Source organism: Phyllobates terribilis, unplaced genomic scaffold, assembly GCF_046119375.1.
Source record: "Phyllobates terribilis strain yellow unplaced genomic scaffold, ASM4611937v1 Scaffold_4__5_contigs__length_816908805, whole genome shotgun sequence".
Taxonomy (NCBI): Eukaryota; Metazoa; Chordata; class Amphibia; order Anura; family Dendrobatidae; genus Phyllobates; species Phyllobates terribilis.
Genome location: NW_027362764.1, coordinates 463,946,905 through 463,972,410, shown reverse-complemented (window position 1 = coordinate 463,972,410; position 25,506 = coordinate 463,946,905). Strand labels below are relative to the sequence as shown.

The 25,506-nt window shown below is 40.3% G+C and overlaps 1 protein-coding gene across 4 annotated transcripts in view; it reads right to left on the bottom strand.

Moving 5' to 3' along the window:
• Positions 1–5,443: 5,443 nt before the first annotated feature.
• Positions 5,444–25,506, bottom strand: part of RELCH (RAB11 binding and LisH domain, coiled-coil and HEAT repeat containing) — a 175,672-nt gene continuing 155,609 nt past the window's right edge. For 3 of the 4 annotated variants that reach the window (XM_073678653.1, XM_073678655.1, XM_073678657.1), the window contains 3 exons: positions 17,473–17,561; positions 14,289–14,359; positions 5,444–5,980 (listed from right to left, as the gene is read on the bottom strand). In XM_073678653.1, the coding sequence (XP_073534754.1) occupies positions 5,860–5,980; positions 14,289–14,359; positions 17,473–17,561 (281 nt within the window). In that variant the 3' untranslated portion in view covers positions 5,444–5,859. Of the gene's footprint in view, positions 5,981–6,806; positions 6,924–14,288; positions 14,360–17,472; positions 17,562–25,506 lie in introns of all 4 variants that reach the window. The other variant, XM_073678656.1, reaches the window with a different exon arrangement.

Here is a 25,506-nt window from a genome sequence, read left to right as displayed (position 1 = left end):
TCCCAAATTGTCCACAAATTTACAGATGATTTGTCTATTAACTAATCATAATTATATCAATAAATATATCAGTTTATGAAAATGTACAAAATATTATTAAGGTATAGAAAGTTACTGTATAACACTGTTACTCAAGGCCTAACATATAAGCGTTTCCCCATGTATATGCATAGATGTACTATAAAATCAATTGCATATTAAAATACTTTACATAATGCAGTAACATTTCCAAGTTGCTCCACTACTTTTATATCGGCAAGATGGCGATATATCTAAAATATACCTCATCAATATCAGATCGGCAGGGTCAGACATCAATCAGCTGCTCTCTGTGCTGGCAGCTCTGTCAACTGTGTAGTTGCTGCTTCCAGGTACTGCAGATCGGCCTCTAGTCGAATGAATAGAAATGGAACTGCAGTACCTGTCAGCGCCACTACACAGTTAACAGCTGTGCTATTCAGCTCAGCAACTGCTAACATCTGGCAGCTGCCAGCACTGAGAACGGATGATCGGTGGGGGGTGCCGGACCCTTAGGTTATGCTCACACATTGTGTTTTTTTTCCTGCAGCAAAACCTGATCTCTTGCCAGGAGGTTTGTTCAGGATTTTTCTTGCTTTATTGCTTGCTTTTTGCTGTGTTTTTCATGCGCTTTTTTCACTGTCCTTTTGTCTCTTTATGCATGTACATAAAGTTCGATGAAAAACAAAAATCTAATTCTGGTTTTAGCACAAAAAACGCAGAAAAAAAACATTAAAAAACCTGACACCTGCGTTTTTGGTGCGTTTTTTCAACATTTTTTTCACCATCCATTACTTCCAATGGTGGGTGAAAAATGCTGAAAGAAATGACATGCTCTATTCTGCAAAAAAAACCACGCACATCACAAAATACTGATCAAACAAAAACCAAGGTGTGTGCATGAGATTTCTGGAATCTTAGACTTTGCTGGTAATATAAAACGCAGCTGAAAATTTGCAGAAAAAAAACAATGTGTGAACATAGTCTTACGGGTCTGATAGTGATGGCCTATCTTAAGGACATGTCATCAATATAAAAGGAGAACACCACTTTAAATCTGTACATACATGTAGCGGCTAAAAACAAGTGATTAAAATGACTAATATATTCCGTTCTCTTGAGCGAAGCCTTGCTTTGTAATGTTATTAACATGAGTATAGCATGCAACTGCTTAGCGTGTGAAAAAGACAAATGTGGTAATGCTAAATATTTTCAGAAGAGAATGAAATCCCAAGGGGCAAAGCATTCCAATCCTTGAAGAGAACTTGTTTAGCTACCAGCGGCTCCTTAGTGAAACATTAATGCTGGCAATGTAATGGGTCACTTCCTGCTAAGTAATGGACTATAAGAATTTGCTAAAAAGCAGTGGGAAAAGGAGAACGTTCAGCTCAGAAACAGCTCGCGAGTTCTCAGGTTCATCTGTTTTACACAACATGTCTTTGTACCGCACCAGCATTAAAAGCTCAGGGTCGGTCCCGTTTTGTGATCTCACACATGTACGGTTATACTTCTATTACTGGAATTACTTGTTAATTTGCTGCATTCTTCATAAATTCAGTAAGAGCAGGAGTCAGACCTAAAATGACCACCTACCTCTGCCCAGAAACGTTAGCACCTGCACACCGACACGGACTTCTATTTCCACAAGGTTACAAGTTGTTTAGCGTCGTAGCACGAAGCACGGCATGCAAAAAAAATACGATTGCACTACTAAAACGGTAGTTTTTTTTCACAGATGCAGTTATAGAAACTTTTCCTACAACTTAAAGTGAGCTGTATACACCAACCATGGCATTTACACCAATCATAACCAAATAATGCAATTTAGAAAACAATATATGACGATATGTAAATAAGAACAGTAACACGTATATAATACATGCGCTTTTTATTTTTCAACAAATTAGTTCCTGCAGTTTGTTTAGTCCAAACCATGTAGCATCTTGTTACTGGGCCTCCACAAAGGTGCATGGGGCTTCTTCTGAACATCTCCAATTTTGACCAGATTATTTTGTCAAATTTCCCGTGAATCTGAAGTACAGCATACGACAGAGTTTGTATGGCAGCACAGTGAGAGGCAGTCATATTGCTCCATGTTACAGTTAGACACTGTTCACATGGCTCTGTTGTGGGCATGACCCTTTTGCTGCATTCACACATCCGTGTGTCATGGTCCAAGCACAGATGGTGTTGTAACGACAATCCGTGGGTCTCGTGACCCGAACTTGACAACCTCCTGCCCGCTACACCGCTTGTCATTTCTTCAGCAGGTAGTGATGGGATCAGGACTGAGGTCTGATGGCTTTGTTTCACACTAATGCTTTGTCCACAGACCGAGCCAAGAGGTAAGTTAGACTTTTGAAGACTTGGGGAAGGGAATTTAATGTGGATCCATCACTAGATTTTACAATACAAGCTGCATACATTATATAAATCTTAGACCTGAAGAATGTGGTGTACTTACTTTGAAAATCCACATTATAGTGGTTGTATAATCCTCTAATGAAAATCAAGATTAAGGAGCTGAACTGAAAAGGGCTCATTTTAATACTAATGCAGTAGTCTTTCAACAAGGATTACATACTCATTCTGGCAGGAAAATTCTGCAACCTCATCAAGTATAATGTTCCCATACAAATCAGACTAAATGATATTGGCTGGGTTGGCAAACAGTCTAATGTGTATGGGGCCTCCTGCAGATGACGGCTGTCTAATATGAATGAGGATCTCAAGAATTCTACATAAAAATGTATGCTGTTTGTTGTGTGAAATCTCGTGAGAGACCCTTTAGACTTAAAAAGATTGTCTGGTACCACCTAGCATCCCAAACCAATCCGCTGTTATTACCAGGGCTGTGGAGTCGGAGTCCGTGTTCATTTTGGTGGAGTCGGTATAAAATGGACCGACTCAGACTCCTAAAATATATAATAAATTGAGTGCAGTAGATCAATGCAGTTTGTGGGGAATATTTTTTCATAGGAATTTGATAAAGTTATGAAACGTCCTATAAATGGCTGTTCTATTCCTGATCTAAGGCTACATTCACACACAGTGCTTTTGCTGCGTTTTTTGAGGATATGTTTTTCAGCTGCAAAAGCAGATCAGCTTTTTAAAAAACCGCATCACCTGAAAGGTTTTTGAGCTCATAGATAATGTTTTCAATAGCAAAAGGAGATTAGAAAAACGCCGAACAAACTGACATGCCCATTCTTTGTGAGGATCCGTTTTTGAGCCCAAAAACGGATCCTCACAAAACGACGTGTCTGAATGTCATATCTTGAAACCCATTGACTTTGCTGGGATGCCCAGAGACACCGCATTTTACTGCAAAAAACGGATCCGCAAAAACGCTGTGTGAGGATCATGGCCGTAGCCAGCGAGGGGCAGCTGCCCCCCCCCTCCCAGAAGCAGGGGCACGCACCTATCAAAACTCACTTGTATGCTGCAGTGCTCATGTCCTGCACTGGCTCCAGACTGCAGGGGGCAATCTCCCCTCCTCTGTCCTGTCTTCTGCCGTCTTCACCAGAGAGAGGAGGGGGAGGGGTGCCTGTCCTGCACAGGATGCGATTCCTGGGCCCCGAGCTGGAGAAAGTGAAAGTACTACTGCTCATCTCTGTCATAGGAAGGTAACTAATGCTAATATTGTAGGTGATTATTATGTGCTCTCTATACAATGTGTGTGAACTATATGTGCGATATGTACAATGTACTATTTGCTGTCTGTAGCTGTCTATCACACTCTATCCCTCTATCTATCCATCCCTCCAGCTATCCATCATTATATTCTATCTAAATATCTTGATTATTGTATCATAAAAATGATTAAATGGCTGATGTTCACATTGTACTACAATAAATTTTTCACTTAAATATAAACAATATATGTGGGAGTCGGAGTCGGTGTAAGGGAAATTGAGGAGTCGGAGTCGCAGGTTTGGCTTACCGACTCCACAGCCCTGGTTATTACCGCCGGTGGTGGTCAGATGCAAACACTGAATGGAGCGGCATTTCACAGCTCAATTTAATGTGTAGCTGAACATAGCAGATCTGCAGCACCCAGCAGCAGATGCTACCACTGAACAAAGCTGTGCAGTGTAGTTCTATTCCAGTTACAAATATTTGGGGGTCTACTTGGTCAGAAAACTGGACTGGACGTGCCATAAGGAGAAGATTTACAAGAAGGGGATGAACTGTACTTACTACGGAAACTAAGGTCATTTAATGTGTGTAGCAAAATGTTAGAAATGTTCAACCAGTCTGTAGTGGCAAGTGCCATCTTTTTTGCAATAGTCTGCTAGGAAGTAGTGTGTGGGACTGCAGGCGTCTGATAATAAGCTTATCAAGAAGGAAAGCTCCGCTGTTGGCCGCCATCTTCCCACTTTTGAGGAGGTAGTGGAGTTAAGAATTCAGAAGAAATGTTTGGCGATAATGAGAAATAATGTCCACCCCTTACAAGAGCTGGTTATGAGGCCGAGGAGCACCTTCAGTAACAGTCTAATCCTATAATCCTACTAAGGTGTAAGAAGGAAAGATACAGGAAATAGTTTGTGCTGACTGCTATGGGAATGTACAACAGCTACCCAAGTGTGAATTCTCCAAGTGACTGGTGTATTATTGGCGTTCTAATGGTATATCCTACTGACCGGTCATGAATATATACCTGAGAATTTCTACTGTTCTGTTGTAATTCATGTCTATGTTCTGCTGCTGTGATACTGTAATTTCCCTTGGGATCAATAAAGTGTATTGTATCGTTTATATCTAGCCTTCACCAGAGCCAATAACAGCTGATTGGTGGGGGTGCCAGAGACCACCACTCTGATACTGAGGGCCTATCCTGTGCTTAGGTCATCTGTATCATATGACTGGAGAATCCCTTTAATTCCAATTCTTATAGATAGTATGTCAAACAAGTCAAACTACTTAAAAGCATAAAAATACGCCAACACAGAAGGAAGCAGTTTACAGTTGTTAGAATCAGTTGCAAAAAAATAATAAATCATGGCTCGTCTATGGCAGGGCAATGCCATGATGAACGTTAAAGGCTACCCGAAACATTGATGTGAAGGAAAACCATGACCAAACCATCAGTGATAAACGGTTTTTAATATTGAATGACGCGTCTTCTGAAGATGACATTAAGTGAATATTTACAGTATTTTGTTCCCATTAAAATGTTAGACTCCTCAAGCTTCTAATCTATAATGACATTGTGGTATCACTCCACTCCGAAACAATGAAAGACAAAGGCCAAAGAAAAACCACATGGGAAGAAATTGTAGAAAAAAGCCTCAGCCATGAGTGTGACTTAATGCTTATCCTTCCACCATGGTCTCATTGAGAAAGAATCCAAAAAGGCACAGGGTAACGCTGGCTCTTCTCTTAATCATTTACACATACAAGAAACTGATCCATATGCCCATAATTTAAATACATATTCATTTTTCACTTTATTACTTCATGACAATTAATTTAATTTACATTATATAAGTACCATTGCAATGTGTGCAGTATATAACAGAATCGCCAATATTCCTTTCAGAAAAAAATACTTTTTTCACTATATATATATATATATTTCTTCTTATGTATAAAAAAAAATAGACAAAACACAGAACGAAGACATGGGATAGGCTAAAGATCCTGCTTAAACTTCATCTACAGTAGTAACTCCCAAATCAACAGACATGCTGATATACTAATGAAGTGCAAATATCTTTGGAGTTTTCAGTAAAATATATTACAAGAATGTAAGACAGGAGAAAAATAAAAAGGCATGTACTTCAAGTACGAGGAGCAAGTGGTCCATCTTTAGTGTTTTATTGGCTAGAAGGAAGCCATTTATTTTTTCCGCTGAAAAACATTTGCCAACATTGCGCCAGATGTTGTAAGCTGGCCCATTTTATTCAAAAACTTGGTCTTTGTATCTTCGCTCACGAGGCTTGCAGCAATCGACATGGACCTAAAAGAAAGAATGACATAATACATAAGACAAACTAATGTAGTGCTACAGCCAGAACTAAACAGAATATTTTTCTTTCACAACATATAGACAAGATCTCACAAATTTGGGAAAAGCAGCAGGAGCCCAGGTTTCAATTCTTCAAAATATGTCTAAGGCTGCTGTAAACTACATCTGAGCGTCTTAAAGGGAATCTGTCAGCAGGTTTTCGCTGTGTGAGCTAAGTGCTGCATGATGTAGGGGCAGAGAGCCGGATTCCAGCGACGTATCACTTGCTGGACTGCTTGGTGCAGTTTGGATAGGTTCCCTTTTCTCTGCTGTAGATGTAGCAGTAGTCAGAATGCTAAGCTGTGTATAACCCCACCCACATCAATGATTGGCAGCTTCCTGTGTACACTGTGCATTGTCAGGAAGATGACAATCAGTGGTGGGGGCAGGGTTACATAGATTAGCTGGACTGGCCTGCACCTGAAACCTAGTCCTGCAGTGATCATCTCCTACTGATAAAACACTGAAATTACAGCACACAGCCTAATAAGTGACAAATCCCTGGAATCAGGGTCTCTGCTCCTACATTATGCTGCAAAAACCTGCTGACAGATTCACTTTAAAATGAAGCTTGATGTTTGCCCTTACAATATGCTGATGGCCATCAACACAGACCATTGTCCCAATAACACGTGCTGGACGACTACTTTTATTAAATTTAATTTACAGGAAATATTCTCCGGCCTTGAATACAAGATATTGATCAGAGAATAGTCTGATTTGGAAACATAACCTCTGGCATATATAAACGTATACATAAAGCTGAGGAAAAACTCACTTCTAACCCTTCTTTTCAGCGCCTGTCTTGGACAGAGACCAAACGTTCCAGGTTGGAGCACGAGCACACGATGGCATGGAAAACAGATTGGCCGGAAAAAGACAAGCTGAGAGCATTCTGGAATGAGAGCAAGAAAAGCTGAGAGTAGAGAGAAAGATGTAAAGTGCAATTCAGTAAGGGCAACAAGGAAATGGTGAAAACGCTGGAGAAGACAGGGAATGACAGCACTTAAAAAGAATTGAAGAATGTTCTCAGCCAGCTTTTAACTCTCCAGTAATGGACCGACATGCTCCATCAGCAATCTGGAACGTTTGGGTTTAGTCAGATTATTGCACAAAATTGTAGCTTGAAAAACCAACACCAGAATGTAAATTCCATGAAATACAATGTATAGGTAATATAGAGATATATCCAACCTCAGAAAATCTTTAAATGACATATTATACTATATCCCAAGTTTTCATCTAAAGTTCATACATGTGGATGAAACAAGAAACATATTTACCAACTTCAACTACATTCAAAAAACTCTGAAGCCCCCCGACTGTGCCTGCATTTAGGGTAGTGCTTAACGCTATGGGTCACCATTCTAAATGGGAGGTTAAAGTAACACCTCTTTCCCAATAAAATGTTTTATTCAGACTCATTTCTGCATCCAAAAGAAAAAAAATGACAAACAGTAATTGAAACTCTTTGGAGCTCCAGGGTTTCTGCACATAGGTGTTATATGGAGCCATACTATGCCTACAAATGTCTTCAATGGTAAAACAATTGTAGTATGCGTCGTCAAGTGTATTATGGAGGAAATTGCCCCTTAAGGGTACGTTCAAGTGACCATATAAAAAAATAGTTAAGAATTACATCCAGAAAACTCAAGACAATTTTTTTCTCACTTGTCATCCGTTTTTTTTACAGCAGCTAATAATAATCTGCAATTCTGTAACATAGGAAACTGTAAATGGTCTTTTAATGTATCCATAAAAAATGGCTCCTTTTAGCATCTGATTGTTTTTTTGCGCACCCATAAACTTGAGTATTGCACTTGAACATACAGGCTGATGACCGGATCATACAGCTTTATATGATGATCCAGACTTATTATAATTGCCTGACCTGAAATAATAAGCACTTTCCACCTATTGTGTCCCCCCATTTCCGTGTAGAATGTAAGCTTGCGAGCAGGGACCTCACTCCTGATGTAACTGTTAAACTGTCTCACCTTGGATTGAATTTATTGTCTGTACATGTCCCCGCTTAATTGTAAAGTGCTGCGGAATATGTTGGCGCTATATAAATAAAAATTATTATTATTATTATTGAATGGGCGAGTCTCATCCAATTTACGGAATTAACTAGTGAATGCAGAGAGTTATCACAGGTAGCATGAATCAAGAGACGAGCTCCATCATTGCAAATAATCTATTTTTCACTCTGAAACGCTCCGACGTTGAAAAGAAAACATAACGTATTTTGAAAAGTGAGCTGGTAAAAATGGGAATGAAAGGACTAGTCATGGAAGGCGGGTGCCCACCGACTTTTCCCTGCCCAATTGTTCTTGACTGACAGGTCTTCCCCTATACAAACACAAGTGATCTGTCAGCCAAGCAGAACTGTACAGGTAAAAACTGGCAGGGTCCTGCTCTCCATAACCAGTCAACTCAGATACATCCTTCCCAGGCCTTGTTCGAAGTATGTTTTTCTTAAATGCTGCAGTGATTCAGAGTAAAACATATATTTGTTGTGATAGAACTTGTCTACATTTCATGCTGCTGCACGTGCTTCGGCCAGCATGAATCACCTGGTAGGGTTTTTTTCTCCAGTAATAGAGAAAAGTAAATAACCAAATGCAAATTCTAAATAAATGCATAAATACGTTTATTATCATATAGTCTAAAGAGGTAAATCACTACAGAATTAAAATGGCAGTCATTTTATCCATCTGAAGATACCAGAATAAGAAGAGGCTGCTCACACTGCTGTCCACCCTGTCTTTGTGAATTAATACTGGAGAGATCAGGAGTTGTGAGGCAAGAAGAGGCTGCTCACACTGCTGTCCACCATCTCTTTCTAATCTAATACTGGAGAGGCAAGAAGAAATGTCCACCATCTCTTTCTGATCTAATACTGGAGACATCAGGAGTAGTGAGGCAAGAAGAAATGACCACCATCTCTTTCTGATCTAATACTGAAGATACCAAGGGTGCGGAGGTAAGAAGAAGCTGCTCACACTGCTGTCCACCCTGTCTTTGTGAACTAATACTGGTGATATCACGAGTGGAGAGGCAAGAAGAGGCTGCTCACACTGCTGTCCACACTATCTTTCTGATCTAATGCTGGATATACCAGGGGTACTCTGCTGTACAGCCTTTGTATCTGATCACATACTGGAGCTACCAAGGGTGCTGTGTTAATTAGAGGCTGCTTGCATGTCTTTAAACACCATCACCTTGCAGATATAGGGTTAATCTGCAGGTTAATTGCATTCCAAAGCTGCCCAGCCACCTTATTGAAAGCGCAGGTTCCAAGAGAAAATCAACTATTCTTCCCAGGAGGCTCCGACATGATTCAATGACTGAAAGTTGGAGGTTGGAGGGAGGAATAAAGTTAATTTTCTCCCTGCAGCTGCACTTTCAATAAGGCAGCCTTGCAACGCTATTAACCTGCAGGTTAACACTACATCTACAGTTTAATAGCGTTTGGGGACATGATAGCTATTTAATAGATTAATGGTAACCTATGAAATAACGCTCAAAACCAGCACAATCCAAAAGGCCAAACTACAGCCATCTAAACCATACAAGTATCATGTCTGGCTTACATCTTGTATGTTTAGATGATTTGTGAAGTTCTGTAAATAAAACAAAATATGAACCATAACAAATGCTATCATTCATAAAAATAGTTGACATTTCAGTAAATCGACAGCAGCAAATTTTGAAAAAGGCCACGCAAGCTTATGATAAGCGGATGGGTTTTGTTTTATGTTGTTGAAGTTAATGGGAATGTGTCAGTAAAATAAAACAAGGTATCTACCTGCAGCCAAAGTAGGTAAATACTGTTTTAAATATATGTGAAAGTCTAATTGCTAGTGCAGCCGCAAGGAGAAAATGAAACTATACAAGGAAGCATTGGAACAGTGAACAGTCAGTGCTCACTACATAGTGAGTGTGCCGTCATCATCCCCCCTGCTGCGGTGCGGTATGTCAAACAAGGAGCGGTGAGCGTGATTACTGTGTACCCCCTGTGTACCGAGGGCATGCCGTGTAGTCAGCGCTTCAGTTATCGGGGTTGCACCTGGGGCAGTGAACAGTGAGCGCCCACTGTGTAATGTAACCCCGCTGACTAGAGTTGACTGACTGTATGAAGGATATGTTCTCCCTGCAGAAGTACTTCCACATGTTTAAAAAGGTATTTACCTGCTGGAAAATAATTTTTTTTTTGCGGTCAAGTTTTCAAAAATATATCTATTAAAATAGTTTTGTGAATGCACATGCAAGCCAAATAAAAAAAAAAAAGTTTTTATGCTTTACACAGAAAACAGCACAATATACTAATCCACTACAGTCTGATACTTTTACAAGCCTCAAACCTCAGTAGAACACAATTTTCAAATGAAATCTGGAAGGAATAAGTAAAAAGAGGAACCTGCAGGGAGGGAAGCAAAGTGGAACACGAGGGAACTTCCCGTTTCAGGACAACACTCTAATTTTTATGTTCCCTACAGTAACGCACAAATCACATAAAATGCAATTTAAATTAAATAATGCATTAAAACACGGACTGTAAATTTAATCATGGAGACATCTAAACTCTAAATGATCTTGACACTTTGTAAAAGAGTAAACTTGACTCTAAACTAGTCACGAAATCTGCTAAGACAATAATAAAAAAAACAATACGAGTGCATAAACCATAATTTACGCATTTCGTCTCAAATTGTATCACTGCATATAAAACGAGTAGTAGCAACTCCCGTGTTGGAAGCACTAATCCAAAAGAGGCCATAGATCTTCAATAGCTGCTGGCCAAATGTTAGTATTGCCAACCACTATTCCTTTGCGATAAACCCAGGCCCATTCCCTATACATGCCTGTGTTCTCGATAGAGCTGATGCTAGACATCTGCTGTGGCAGCTTCAGTATCTTAAAGGGGAAGTTTAAAAATTAATCTTCAGGAGCGCACCATGTTCTGCTTACTGCTTTGCTAGGGATGGTGCTCGCTCATAGGCTGCTAGCAGAGGTAGCTTTGTTCTCAGCAGCATGGGAGGAGAGCAGGGTTATTCTAAATAAAAGGATCCAGCGATCCGGTCAGTTTCAGGGCAGTACGAGCAGGCTATAAAACATGGAGCCTGCCCATACCGCACACTGATGCCTAAAGAAGCGGCAGCGCCGAGACTGTAAGGTGGCCTACGCAACAAGCTGTTACATAGGTTGAACACAGGTCCATCAATTTCAACCTTCCACCACCAATTGTACATTTCATCACTAATTTAACTATAACCCCCAATAAAATTAAAAATCCCTTTGTTCTTGAGAACGGAGAGGATTTTTAATAAGGGGTAAATTGCAAAGTTGCTGGTTTATACAAGCACTTTTGCAATTTTGCCCATCTACGAACACCTTTAACGACCAAAAATATCAGGCATGTTGAAATGTTACAAGCACGACCCTTCATTCCCTCAACATCTGCGGTCAGAGGAGACGTTCATTTTATATGGATTGCCATATTAAGTCCTACAATATCATTTTTGGGAGTACTTTTATGTCCCTTTCCTAGCAGATATACAATGTAACTTTTGGAGCCCTCATAGAGCAGCATCCGGACTAGATGGAATCTCCAAACAATGGCAGAGGGATTCTTATTGTTTCCACTAAAATAGACTGGTGCACCATGTACCAAAGAAAAGAAGTCTAAGAATTCCTGGTGTAACTATAGAAGGGAAATGATACTGAAACAGGATTTTGGCAAGGATTGTCAAAGTTTCATTTTACCTGAAACAAAAGCTTCATTACTAGGTAATCATTAAATTATCACTAACACAGTTTACATGCAATGATATCAACTAGACAGCAAAGGCATCCGAAAGCATATATATGGTATGTCAGGGTTTACAATCTGCTAATAATGAGGAGAAAACAGCCCATGAAGGACTCTGTATAGCATTATTGGAAACCGTGATCGAGGAGACAGGAAAACGGTCCAGTTACAAATGGAAAGCAACTTGCCAACAACATACGCAAACCCAAATACACAACACCCACATTATAGACAGCCTCTTATCTAATGGTCAGTAATTCACTCCATTGTTTCCATGTAATGATCTGTAATAAGCCACCGCCAACCCTGTACATTCCTTACAGCCATGGATAACTAGCTACAATTCCAAAATATCTAGGTACACAGGTACCTGTGTATAGAAAACTACTAAGCAGGGTTATTCCTGTAATCAGAGGATTGCTGCATGACTGGCTGTTTTATCCTGTGAGACGCAATTTTTGGAAGGTCACTGTGCAGTGAGTAATGTGCCCACAGGATATCCCATAAATGTCTGATAGATGGCGGACCCCACCACTGGGACTCGCCTATCTTAATGCTCTGGTGGCTTAGAGAAAATATACTTTAAAGATGGTAGCCAGAGACAAGACTAGTCTGGTTAAGGCCCTGGCTGGCTCTTCCCAACGCCACTCTGAGAAACCAGGGCGAAAAAAACAACCAAAAAGTCTAGAATCAAAGTATAGGTTTAAAAAGTATATTTATTTATTAAGGATCAGGAAGATAACAAAATATACAACAAGGCAGGGGCGCACGTGCAAAATGGTATTACAAAAAGTCAATGCTTCAAATGAAGATCCCATCATAGATAAATCGAACAAGTGTAAGTATATACTGCGGCAAACAGGTAAGTTTAGTGTTTGTCATTGCATTGTGCAGTTGAAAAAATGCAGCAGATATGTGCTTAGTAAGGATTTATATCAGCATATATGTAGCTCAATTGCATGCCTCAAATGGACACAAAGAGGGAGATAATAATGGTAAATGAGTACTGCCAGGTAATGGGATCCTGAGCAGCGTGGCACCCACCCCGGCGCGCGTTTCGGCGTTGGCCTCCGTCACGGGTCCCTGACGAAGGCCAACGGTGAAATGCGCGTTGGGTTAATCGCCAAGCTGCTCAGAGTCCCATTACCTGTAAGTACTCATTTACCATTATTATCTCCCTCTTTGTGTCCATTTTGCCGACTGTGTAGGTTGCCATCATGATCCCACATAGACGATTTTATGGCAATTTTTCCATTCTAGTGACATAAGTGTGTTATATTCATTACAAATTTTCTATATGTCATATTTCTAGGTGTTCCCTTGCTTTGCATTTATGACTAGAGCCACTGTGGTGGATTATCAGGTCCCTCCCTTGTGTAAAAACAGGGAAAGACCAGTCAGTCAATCACCAAGAGCCATGCTGGGAAAAGCCAGCAAGGGCCATAGCTGGACTAGTCTAGATTTTCTCTGGTGGAGCACATAAGAGAAAAATATACCTGGCTACAGTTATGTAGTCAAGCTCTGATTTATGCTTCCTACAGTTTGGGTAGCATGCATCAGATAACATATTTCCTGTAAGAATAGGGCTGCGTGTGCATTTCTGTGAATGAAGAGGTGACGGCACACCCATGGCTCCCTCCATTCACTACCACCTAAATTCTGAAAATAGCCAAGCACACTGATGGACCCAGCAATCATTTACACTACTGAAATCTCATGGCTCTGTCAAGTATTCTGGGGCAGAGACTGTGCAGTGACTTGCCCTGCTGTGTGCAATGACCTCTGTGAGGTATTGCGCATGTGCTGCCCCCAGAATGAAGGCTAAGTTGTGGGATTTCACCATGTCAAGTGAACCCTGGATCTGTCAGTCAAAGGGGTGGGGTTTAGAAGTGTACTTACAAACTAATTTACATTAAAATATAGCTATTTTCTTGTAGTCTAGATGATATTAAATGTAAAAATGTAGTCAATAAGTGTACACTAAAAAGAAATCACTTAAGTTGCCTCTTTACTGGCTGAAATCGTTAAAGGAAACGTGTCATGTTGAAAATGGTACCTTATCTGCAAGCTGGATGTTATCGAGAGAGGAGCTGATCAGATTGATGTACATTTTTGTGGGAAAAGCTTCAGTAAACTATGCAAGTGCTTGTATTTGTTTGAGTCCAGTGGGCGGGCCTATTCAGTGAGTCTTCACTGTATGACTGAGCAAGCAGAGGTAGCTGTCAATCACCAAGTAGGACCGCCCTCTGTACGCGCGTGCATAAATATACCAGAGAGCTCAATAAATGAAATACAAGCTATATTGAACCATAAAATGTAAAGTCATTTGTGATGTGTTTTAGGCCTTCATTTCATGGAATGACACATACATTCACACAAGCAATGATTTTTATTTTTAATTTGCCTTCACACAGGCAATTCAATATGAACAACATGGACACCTACCCTTGAGGTTCCTGGACAGTCTTATTATCCACCTTTTGCTCACATTCTTTTATCATGGAGCTTAAAATTACCTGACAAAAAGAACAAAAGACAAAGATCAGAGCATTCTGTACACATTTGATGATCTGTATAATGTATAAGTAGTTGTATTCTGCCAAAAATGTAAGACAATTGGCAGGAGAAACCTTGTGTAGCCTTAAGTGGACATATATACCCATTGAAATAGAGTAGTCAATCCCAGAAAATTACCAAAAATCTGTAGAACAGCCTACACACATCTACAAATACATGCAAAGGTATAACTATTAGGAATTATCTTCGAGATGAAAAATGTCAATGAGAGCTATATGGATATGTTGGGATCAACAGTAACTGTCCTATTGGGATTTTTCTCTGCCAAATTAGCGTGGAATAACCCATCAAACTAATCTACTTAATGCTGCCCTAAAATATTATACTATATGCAATTTATAATCTCATTTATTTTAATAGACTGTCAGAAATAACTTATTAAAGGGGTTTTCTGGGACTTTTATACCAATGGCCTGTCCTTAGGATATGTCATCAATAACAGATGTGACAACCAGCACCTCTGCCGATCAGCTGTTCCCAGTGCAGTCAGCAGACACTGGTCGAGGCCGGGTACTGCCCCCTATTGATTGGAATAGAGTGTGGATGTGCAGTCCCTGGGTATGGCCACTATACAGTTGATGCAGTTTTGCGGTGCCGCTCCGTTACTGAGAACATGCGGCTTCTGGCGGAAACCGCTCATGGGCAGGGGTGCCAGGTATCGCACCCCCATCAATGTTAACTAACAAAGCAGATAAAAAGTACACAAAGGAGTATCTGCAATAAATTAAAATATGTGGCTTTATCAAACTATCTTACAACGTCTTAAAGCTTTGCAAAGTAACAGATAACTCAAAAGTTCTGAAGGGCAAGAAAAATGCAGTTTTTGGTGTTCAGCAGTAAATACTGAAACATTTTCCATAATGAAGCAACACAGTGAAATGTGCCTTGGGGTTTGGGACTAGGAAGTGCGAGTTCACTTCCAGGATTTGTTCTCCCTTGGACTTAGGTATGTGTATGTATTAAGGCAATTGTTCAGGATTAGGGAAACACGCTGCTTTGTGCCCAAAACGCTCCCTACCTGACCAAAGGTCGTTCTGCTGGTACTATTTCAGCATTTACTTGAATGATGAGCTGCAAGACCCTTACCTATGGACAGGTGTAACAATGTTCTTGGCAAGTAGTCATGTTTTTCTAATCCTGTCTAACCCTTTACTTTTATTAATAGTATTCTCATACAAACTGAGAAACTGCACCACAAGAAAACAATATTCCAATGTTAGTGTTTGATGAGGATATCAGCATACATTAAACTTGGTGCCTAGAAAATTAGATGACATTTATATACTAAACTTTAAGGCTACATGTTATGTATGGTATTTCAAATTAATTTATGATATTGTGATCTAAAATATATCTTATATATGTATTATTAGCATAGGATTTTCTAAACACCTAGTTGAAATTACACATATTAGTTTGGATTGATATAAAGGGTGGGCCATTTATATGGATACACCTAAATTAAATGGGAATGGTTGGTGATATCAACTTCCTGTTTGTGGCACATTAGTATATGGGAGGGGGAAACCGTTTCCAGATGGGTGGTGACAATGGTGGCCATTTTGAAGTCAGCCATTTTGGATCCAACTTTATTTTTTTCAATGGGAAGAGGGTCATGTGACACATCAAACTTATTGAGAATTTCATAAGAAAAACAAAGGTGTGCTTGGTTTTAACGTAACTTTATTCTTTCATGAGTTATTTACAAGTTTATGACCACTTATAAAATGTGTTCAAAGTGCTGATCATTGTGTTGGATTGTCAATGCAACCCTCTTCTCCCACTCTTGACACACTGATAGCAATACCGCAGAAGAAATGCTAGCACAGGCTTCCAGTATCCATTGTTTCAGATGCTGCACATCTCGTATCTTCACAGCATAGACAATTGCCTTAAGATGACCCCAAAGATAAAAGTCTAAGGGGGTCAGATCGGGAGACCTTGGTGGCCTTTCAACTGGCCCACGACGACCAATCCACTTTCCAGGAAACTGTTCATGTAGGAATGCTTGGACCTGACACCCATAATGTGGTGGTGCACCATCTTGTTGGAAAAACTCAGGGAACGTACCATCTTCAGTGCATAAAGAGGGCAACAGATCATCATGTAGCAATTTCAGATATCCAGTGGCATTGAGGTTTCCATTGATGAAGAATGGCCCCACTATCTTTGTACCCCATATACCACACCATACCATCAACATACGAGATGTGCAGCATCTGAAACAACGGATACTGGAAGCCTGTGCTAGCATTTCTTCTGCGGTGTTGCTATCAGTATGTCAAGAGTGGGAGAAGAGGGTTGCATTGACAATCCAACACAATGGGCAGCACTTTGAACACATTTTATAAGTGGTCATAAACTTGTAAAAAACTCATGAAAGAATAAAGTTACGTTAAAACCAAGCACACCATTGTTTTTCTTATGAAATTCTCAATAAGTTTGATGTGTCACATGACCCTCTTCCCATTGAAAAAAATAAAGTTGGATCCAAAATGGCTGACTTCAAAATGGCCACCATGGTCACCACCCATCTGGAAAAGTTTTCCCCCTCGCATATACTAATATGCCACAAACAAGAAGCTGATATTACCAATCATTCCCATTTAATTTAGGTGTATCCATATAAATGGCCCACCCTGTGGTTTACTGAGAGATCGTAGCTGACATCAGGGAGAAAATTCCTGCACATACAGAAACGCCACCTGTTACTGTAATGATTGGTTGATTAAATTATGAACAATATATCAAAAATAACACCATTATGTGATCAGGTAGATCCAACACAAAATAAGACAACTGTAACAGAGATTTTATGAAGACAGACCTAAAAGAAAGATGTAACCATATCTAAAAAACGTCATGCTGTATAGCACGTTCTACTGATGACGTCTAGACTGCCAGTACAAACAGTGGGAGTATGCTACACGTTTTTTTAGCCGCTTGCCTCACCCTTTAAGTCTTCAAAAGAATGAGTTAATAATTCCTAAATCCCAAAGTACAATACTTATCCAAATTATAATGCAGCTCTAGACAAGCCAAAATGACTTACCTCATGTTCTGGGGACAAATGTTCCATGTCGGCACGCAGACACCTGAGACCTGGTAGAAAGTGGTTTACCATCAACTCTTCTGATATGACTGACATTTAAGTTAAGTGCAAACCTATAGTTGTGTAATTTATGAAATACACAAGGATTAGAAACCTTTAATTAAAGCAGGCCATACATGAGACTTGCTAGTGTGTTCACCAGGCTTTTCTGCTGACTCCATCATAAACGTGCATGCTCAGCCAAGCATGAGCTTCTGTCTCATGTCGCTCGGTCGCGGGACATGAAGTTCAGATGTATGTTAGCAATCACTGATTTTTATTATTAAAATGGTGGATTATTTTCTTTTAAAAAAGAAAGTTAGAAGTTGCATAGGGAAGAATAGAACACCATATGGGCCAAGTTAGAAGGCAGTGATGTGGTCTCACACCTGTGCTGGCGTTTCTTCTACAGGTGTCCATGCACATTAAGAGACCAGTTAGCTAATAATTAGCAAAACTTGCTGACTTCAAAAGGACTAATTGCGTATCCTTCCTTCAATATACGATGTTGGTGGGGAGGGAAGGATAGAGCAGGTTGAATTTTGGCTCCTTGTCCTTTTGTTCACAGGGGAGTTTAGTGTCCACCAAAGAGATCTAGCAGTGACTAAAGGCCCATCTTCATGGGACAATAATCTGGAAATGAGTATTCATAAAATGGTTTGATCCTAATAATTGGTCTGTGTAAACTTGATTTGGTATGTTATGTTTCCTTTTTGAAAATATTAATAAAAACTATATATTAAAAAACACAAAAAAGACAATTAAAACCCAAAATGTTTGAGGTTTTAAAGCGCATCTGTAAGCAGGATTGTGCTCAGTAAACTAAATACAATGTCAGGTGGGCGACATTACATTGTTTATAATAATACCTTGGTTGATGAAATCCGTTCTGTGGTTCTTGTGTAATCTTTACTTTCAGTTTGGAGATAATATGCTCTTGTTTCGGGATGGCCTGTGGGTGGCGCTCTATCTGGTGCTCTGCTTACATATTAATCTGTATGTTCTTATGACAGCTCACTGGGCATTCACTGATCTGCTTCCTATTTTTAACCTTGCTTGCCTCGCACTACTAGATGCACTGTGTAAAATAGGAGGCAGGTCAGTGAAGGCACAGTGAGCTGTCATAAGAGCATACAGATGAATATGTAAGAAGAGCACCAGATAGAGCACCCCTCACAGGCGGCCCTGAAGCCTGAGCATATCAATATCTCCAAACTGAAAGTAAAGATTACACAAGAACCACAGGAAGGATTTCTTCAACTAAGGTATCATATTAATCAGTGTAATGTCAACCACCTGACAGTGTATGTAGTTTACTGAGCACAATCCTGCTGACTGGTGCGCTTGAAGCAATAGAAAAAGTATATAAAAAGTGGAGAGGTGGAGACCCAAATAAAGAAATAATGTGAGGGAAAGTTACTGGATATTCTCTCGCTAAAGACTATGTCACTGAAAGGTCCGAATATTGACATTCAATGGGAACCAAAAGCTTTGTATTTTTTTTTAAAAGTGTGATTACTTCTGTCTGGTTGTTGTGATGCCATTTTCCTGGTGATTTTCGTAAACAGGAAGCAACTGGTTGTCAGCTATAAGGACAAAAATTGTGTTTGACATTGTTTTATCCCATTATGTGTTAGTTTTCAACATTTGCTGGGCCAAATCTGTTGCATATTTTGTCATGGGTAGTCGAATTTTGGTTAAAAAAAAATTTGTGTGTGTTTTTAGGTTAAAAACATGCCAAACACCAATCCAAATTTATCACTAGATGTCAGGAAGCTTATTTTTCTGAGAGTGAAGTCAGGCAAAAGCCAAAAAGAGGTAGCTATGGAATTCAACTGTTCTCATAGTCAAGTGTCACGTATATTAAAGAAAGAAAAAGAAGGTTATGGAGCAGCTGACACACCTAGAAGTGGATGACCACTCAAAACTTCCTCCGTAGTTGATCACATTATTAAGTAAAAGTCAGTATCTGATGTCCATAAAAGTGCTGTACAGATTTCGCATGAAGTGAACGAAGAATATTGGTTCAAAGTGAGTCACCAAACTGTGGTGTGACAGCTAAGAGCAGTAGAGTTAAATGCACAAGTTCCAGTCAAGAAGCCTTTCATCTCTGCAAAGAACCGGAAGGTCCGACTTGAGTTTGCCAAAGAACACAACCAATGGAAAGAGACAGGTTGGTCTAAGGTGTTGTGGTCGGATGAATCCAAGTTCAATCTGTTTGGTAGTGATGGCAAGCACTATATAAACCGCTCAATTAGAAAATGTAATGATGTAACGTAACAAACACCTACAGTGAAACATGGTAGTGGCAATGTCATGGTTTGGGGCTGCTTTTCTGACACAAATTTCACATGGCTATATTCATATTATTTATTGTCATTAGTCATTAATACCTTTTTATTTAATCTTCGGGAGATTGTATTCCGACAGAATAAAGATAGCTGTCATTTAGTGAATTTTTTATACCGAAAAAGCTGTCTATATATGTGTTTGGGATGGACATGGATAATTATAATAAATATGAGGTGGAGTTTAAAGCTAACCGTGCCCCAAAGAAGCCACAATGGTGAAACTTGAGTGAGGCTTTACATAATCTTTTATATGCTGTGTTTTATAAATCTTTTGTAAGTACAATAAAATACCTTGCAGAAGAAAGACAATAAGAAGGCTAAGCTGAATAATTTTACCCCCAGGAGAAGTACAATAGAAGAAAATATAACCGATTTGGGGAATCCAGTAACACCTTGGAACTGAACTCACTTGATTGCTAAATCCAAATCTGTGAGGCCAAGTCCTTAGTCTGCACAAGATGCTACATCATCTCTCCAGTTTATCTTTGGAAGTGTGACACGCTCCATTTACGTTTTTTTGGTGTGACTTGGGAGAGTGGTAACTATTCTTGTTTTTTTTTGGGATAGATCCGGCTGTTCACGTTTTTAGGGCTGCATTTATACTAAAAGATAATCGTGAACTAACACTTTTAAAAACACTTGTTTCACAATTATCTTGCCATGAAATCAGGCTGCCAATCACCCAGTGAACAATCAAAGCGCTTGTTCATTGGGTGACACGATATATCATTGTATTTGGCGGCTCATCGCCCTGTGTAAACAGGACTCATACTGCAGAGAACTATGGCAGCTTATGCGTGCTGAGCAATCTATTACAGATCACTCAGTATACTTTGGTCTGCCTGTGTAAACAGGCATTTAAATGACTGACGATATGAGCCTTTACCTATCATGCCACCAATCGGTCCGTGTAAACAGACAGAGGTGTATTCAGAAGTAGGGAGGAATAGCTGTTGAATATGACCAGGTTAAAAGAATGGTACCAATTAACCTGAAGCAGTTAAATAATGGTAAATTGTGCCAACTATAATAGCCATGCCAGTATGATTCACAGACTAAATAAATCCAATTACACCAAGAGTGAACAGAAATTCAGTAAAGATCTATCTCTAGGTCACTACAAATGAGGGCTTTCATCTGATTTTACTACTCTAAAAGATCTACCAACCAACAAAACACTCACAGGAATAAAATACTCTGTTAATGCAGGATCAGAAAAGAGGAAGGTGATGGGAAGGAAGCAGTTATTGACTGACGCATCAGTGGAACTTCTCGTTTATAGACACAAGCCTGCCATTTATAATAGCGAAATCATCAAAAGCCTTGCACAACTCACCGGACTAAATATAAATTAAGTGTCCAGGAAGTTAGTGGCGGCAACACTTCTCACATACAGAACATTAGTTTCCTGTAGCACGAGACAGAATATTAATACTAACTTAGTTTGAAGCATTAGCCAAGTCCTAGCCGGCACAAAAGAGACATGTGGTCTAGAGGGGTCTCCTTGTGGTTATTAGAAATTAAGACAATAAATAAAAAAAGAATGGAATCTATTGGAAACATACAATCACGGCTAAATTATTAGCAACTCTTAAAAGCACATGTAGCAACACAAACACTGTGAAGGCACCCATCAGATGCCCTAATAGGTACCTCTTCATTCAGGAGCTTTGTCCCTTGGATAATATCCCATCACTTGACTGCTGCAGTCATTCACCCTCAGGTCTCTACAGTCAGGTCACCGCAGAACCTAACACCACGGCTTCCTGTCCCGGCACAGATAGCCAGAGCGGCCAGTACTGTATTTATTGGGTAAGAGTCGAGGAGCATGTCTCACTTTATAGAATTAAACCAACGCTGATGTTTGTAAGACTTCTGTAGAAGTCACATTACATCTTCAAGTCAATTCCCATCTCTGATGGTCCAAACCTTTTATGACCCAGGTAACTAGTTCTGATAACTATTTCTCAAAGAGGAACTTGAAAACTTCGAAAAATGGCTAAAAAGATGAAAACTATTAACTCTGTTAAATGTCACCACTGTAAGTAATATATCATATGTGATAAAAACAGTATTTTATTGAAACATAATTGGTAAAAAATCTTGGTAATTCCTTTGGTTCCCAGCTTCATATTATAGGATGCGCGATATGAATATTCTGTCTATCATAAGTGATGTTTACAACAGAGAAGGTGATCATTAATTCCCAAATTAAAAGGAACCTGTCACTTCAGATATTATTATTAACCAGCAGGTTAATAGCGTTGGAAAGGTGCCCGACCACTGTACTGAAAGTCCAGCATCTGGGAAAAAAACGTTATTCCTCCACTGGCCTTGAGTCAGCAGCGTGTCGATGCGGCTAGTCATCGCTCACAGCACTGTGAGAGGCCACTGTAAGCATGTCCCGGCACTTATTGACAGGCGGCTTATTGACAGGCGTCAGTCAGTGCCGGGGCGTGCTGTGAGTGGTGACTGTAAGCACGTCCTGGCACTTATTGACAGGTGGCTGAGTAGTGCATCAGTGCAGAGACAGCAGTCAGTCAGTGCCGGGGCGTGCTGTGAGTGGTGACTGTAAGCATGTCTCGGCACTTATGGACAGGTGGCTGAGTAGTGCATCAGTGCAGAGACAGCAGTCAGTCAGTGCCGGGGCGTGCTGTGAGTGGTGACTGTAATTGCTTTGGGCACATCTGTATGACTGAAAGCCAGTGGCTCCCAGAAGGATTAAAGTTCATTTTCTCCCAGAAGCTGCGTTTAAGTACAATGGTCGGGCACCTTCCAAGAGGTATAAGAGGATATAGACTAAGTCTATATCTGCAGGTTAATAGCATTATCAGACATAGCAGATTTCCTTTAAAGGGGTAAAAGACATTATGAGTATAAAACTTTATTGAGGAGAGGACAGGTTCTTTTAATTTACCAGCTATGTCAGCCTTAATACAATTTAGGGCCTCTTACTCCACCAGTTGGTTTAAGAATTGAGGCTAGTCTATATCTGAAACCGACTGAATATGCCCCCCTCTAGTTGTGCCCTATCCCCTATTTAGAAAACAGGCCAGAGTGCCATGAAGTCACATTTTTTTTTTATTACACAAAACTGTCACGTGCAACTTTTTTTTCCTCTTTTTTTCCCCAGAAATCTGGTAAACATACCTTGGTTCAGAGTTCTATTTTTGGGTGGTTTGTGTACATGAAATACGTATATTCTGTTTTACACAATTTAGCCACACACTTTGGTAGAACTTATTCTGATTTCCACACTATAAAGGTTGCCTATTGCAGATTTTCTATCAAGCAGTGATGGTTATTTTCTGCGCTCTTCATGATCACACATAAATGTAGGCAAACAAGGACAGCATCACATATGTATCCTATAAGGTACATAGACAGAGCAACACAAATGTAGAAGATCATGGAAATGCAGGGGAGGCAAGACCCTCCTGCTGAGTGTAAATCGCCTGGGTATCTCAGCCATAGGAGCAGTGCGCTTGTGCATGGGCAACCCTATAATTTAAGGAAGCAGTCAGGGAGGTCCGGGCACTACTGACCTTACTGACCATAGACTATTAGATGTACATGAATTTTAGCATGATGTTATCTTTCTAAAAAGTGTATTTTAAAAAAAAATCTGGTAACAAAAAAAACTGTTTATTCCTCTCTGCAGCCATTATTACATCATGTGAGCAGTTTAATATGAAAAATTTGGTGATAGGTCTTCTTTAATAAGGTCCCAATAACGAGAAGTTTTGAAATGTCTGTTGCATGAAGGGTTATTCTTCATTTCTATGTCCAAGGTTATTACCTAAGGTTAGTTTTTTTTTTCATATTTGTAAGACACTGTCTACTGTACGCAGCCACAAACATGGTACGGCTACATCTACAAAGCTTTGGAACGAGGGAAGACTTTTTGCACTGCCCCGGCATGGATAAGTGACAAGAAACCTTAGACTGTGTGCACACGATGTGTTTTTGGTGCATTTTCGCGGCGCTTTTTCCACGCGGAAATGGGCCAAAACTGCTAGGGAATCCTTGTGCCAGCTAATGCAATGACAATCCTGAAGTGCTGTGCACATGATCAGGAATTTTCCTGTCAGGATTGTCATTGCGTTTAAATCTGCAGCGTTTTTCACCCATTGACTTGAATTGAGTCAGTCAAATCCGCAGCAAAAACGCAGGTATAAAAATATTTGCGTATTTGCTGCGGACGCTTGTTGCGTATTTGACTGACTCAATTCAAGTCAATGAGTCAAAAACGTGGCAAAAACGCACAAAGAATTGCCCGCGGGAGACTACTCCTCCCATCATTCTACGGCGGCTCCCACTGAGCGGGAGCAGGAGCGGCAAGGGGAAAAGTAGTCTCCTCATCTGGCGTCTGTGCGCAGTGTAAAAAAAAGTTAAAATAAATTGATATTGAAATAAAAAACACTTCATACTCAACTTCATCATCACGAGAGTCCCAAGGCGATCCGATCACCCGGCAGCACTCTATACGCTGACAGGCTGTGCATAGCGCTGAGCTGTGGGAGTGAGGTCATTGAAGTTCAATCAGCTGATGATCAGCTGAGAGCTCTGGTGCCCTCTCTTACGCCATCGGTGCTGCAGTGATCTCAGTCCCTGCAGCTAAGCGCTATACACTGACAGGAGTGATTACACTCCTGTCAGTGTATACAGTGCTGTTCTCTACAATAGTCACACCAGTGATTGCTGATGTGGCTGCTGTAGAAGTGACCAAGATCTTCGTGGGACACTGGATTATGTCATCTCGGGGGACAGGTGAGGAACATGGTTGCTTTTTATTTTTGGCTTCTTACAGGTGACAATGGCTTCAGGGGAATAGGCATTAGGTAAGTATACTGTGTTTTTATTTTTAAATAAATGACTAAAACGTGTGAAATTTTATTTAAAATAAGACTATTCTGGCCTTGTCTTTATTTCAAAAACTTTACTACAGGGTTAGTAATGGGGGAGTCTTATAGACGCCCTCCATTACTAACCTGGGCTGCACCAGGGCAAGTGGGAAGAGCGGAGGCCAAGCGCTAGATTTGGGGCATCTTATTCAAATGCCGGTTCTGGGGCCACTGAGAGCTGATATTATTAGCCTTAGATGGGGCCAGGATCCATTTGCCCTTCCCTGGCTATTAAGATCAGCGCACAGCTGTCTGCCTAGCCTTTGCTGTGTAGATTTTAAAGGGGGACCCTACGTAAAAAAAATTTCTGGGGTTCCCCTGTAATCTAGCCAGTAAAGGCTAAGCAAACAGCTGAGGGCTGTTATTAATAGCCAGGGAACATTTTTTGGATAATGGCCCCTTCCCTGGTTAGTAACATCAGCCCTCAGTGGTCGGCTTTCCCTCTGCTGGTTATGAAAATGACTAGGGAGCCCACACCGTTTTTTTAATTTTAGGCTATGTGCCCACGATCCGGACGTAGCAGCGCTTTGGACGCAGCATATTTTTGCTGTGTCCAAAACGCTGTGTTCTATTGAAAGCAGGTAAATCCACATGTGTTCACTGAACCATACGGATTTATCGCATTCAATACATTCTAGTGGTCAAATTTCTGCTGCGGAGACTAGCAACTCCACAAGTGAATTTCACATGCTGCAGTCCTGAAAGAAGTGCCGCATGTCAGTGTCTGCGGGTGATCCGCA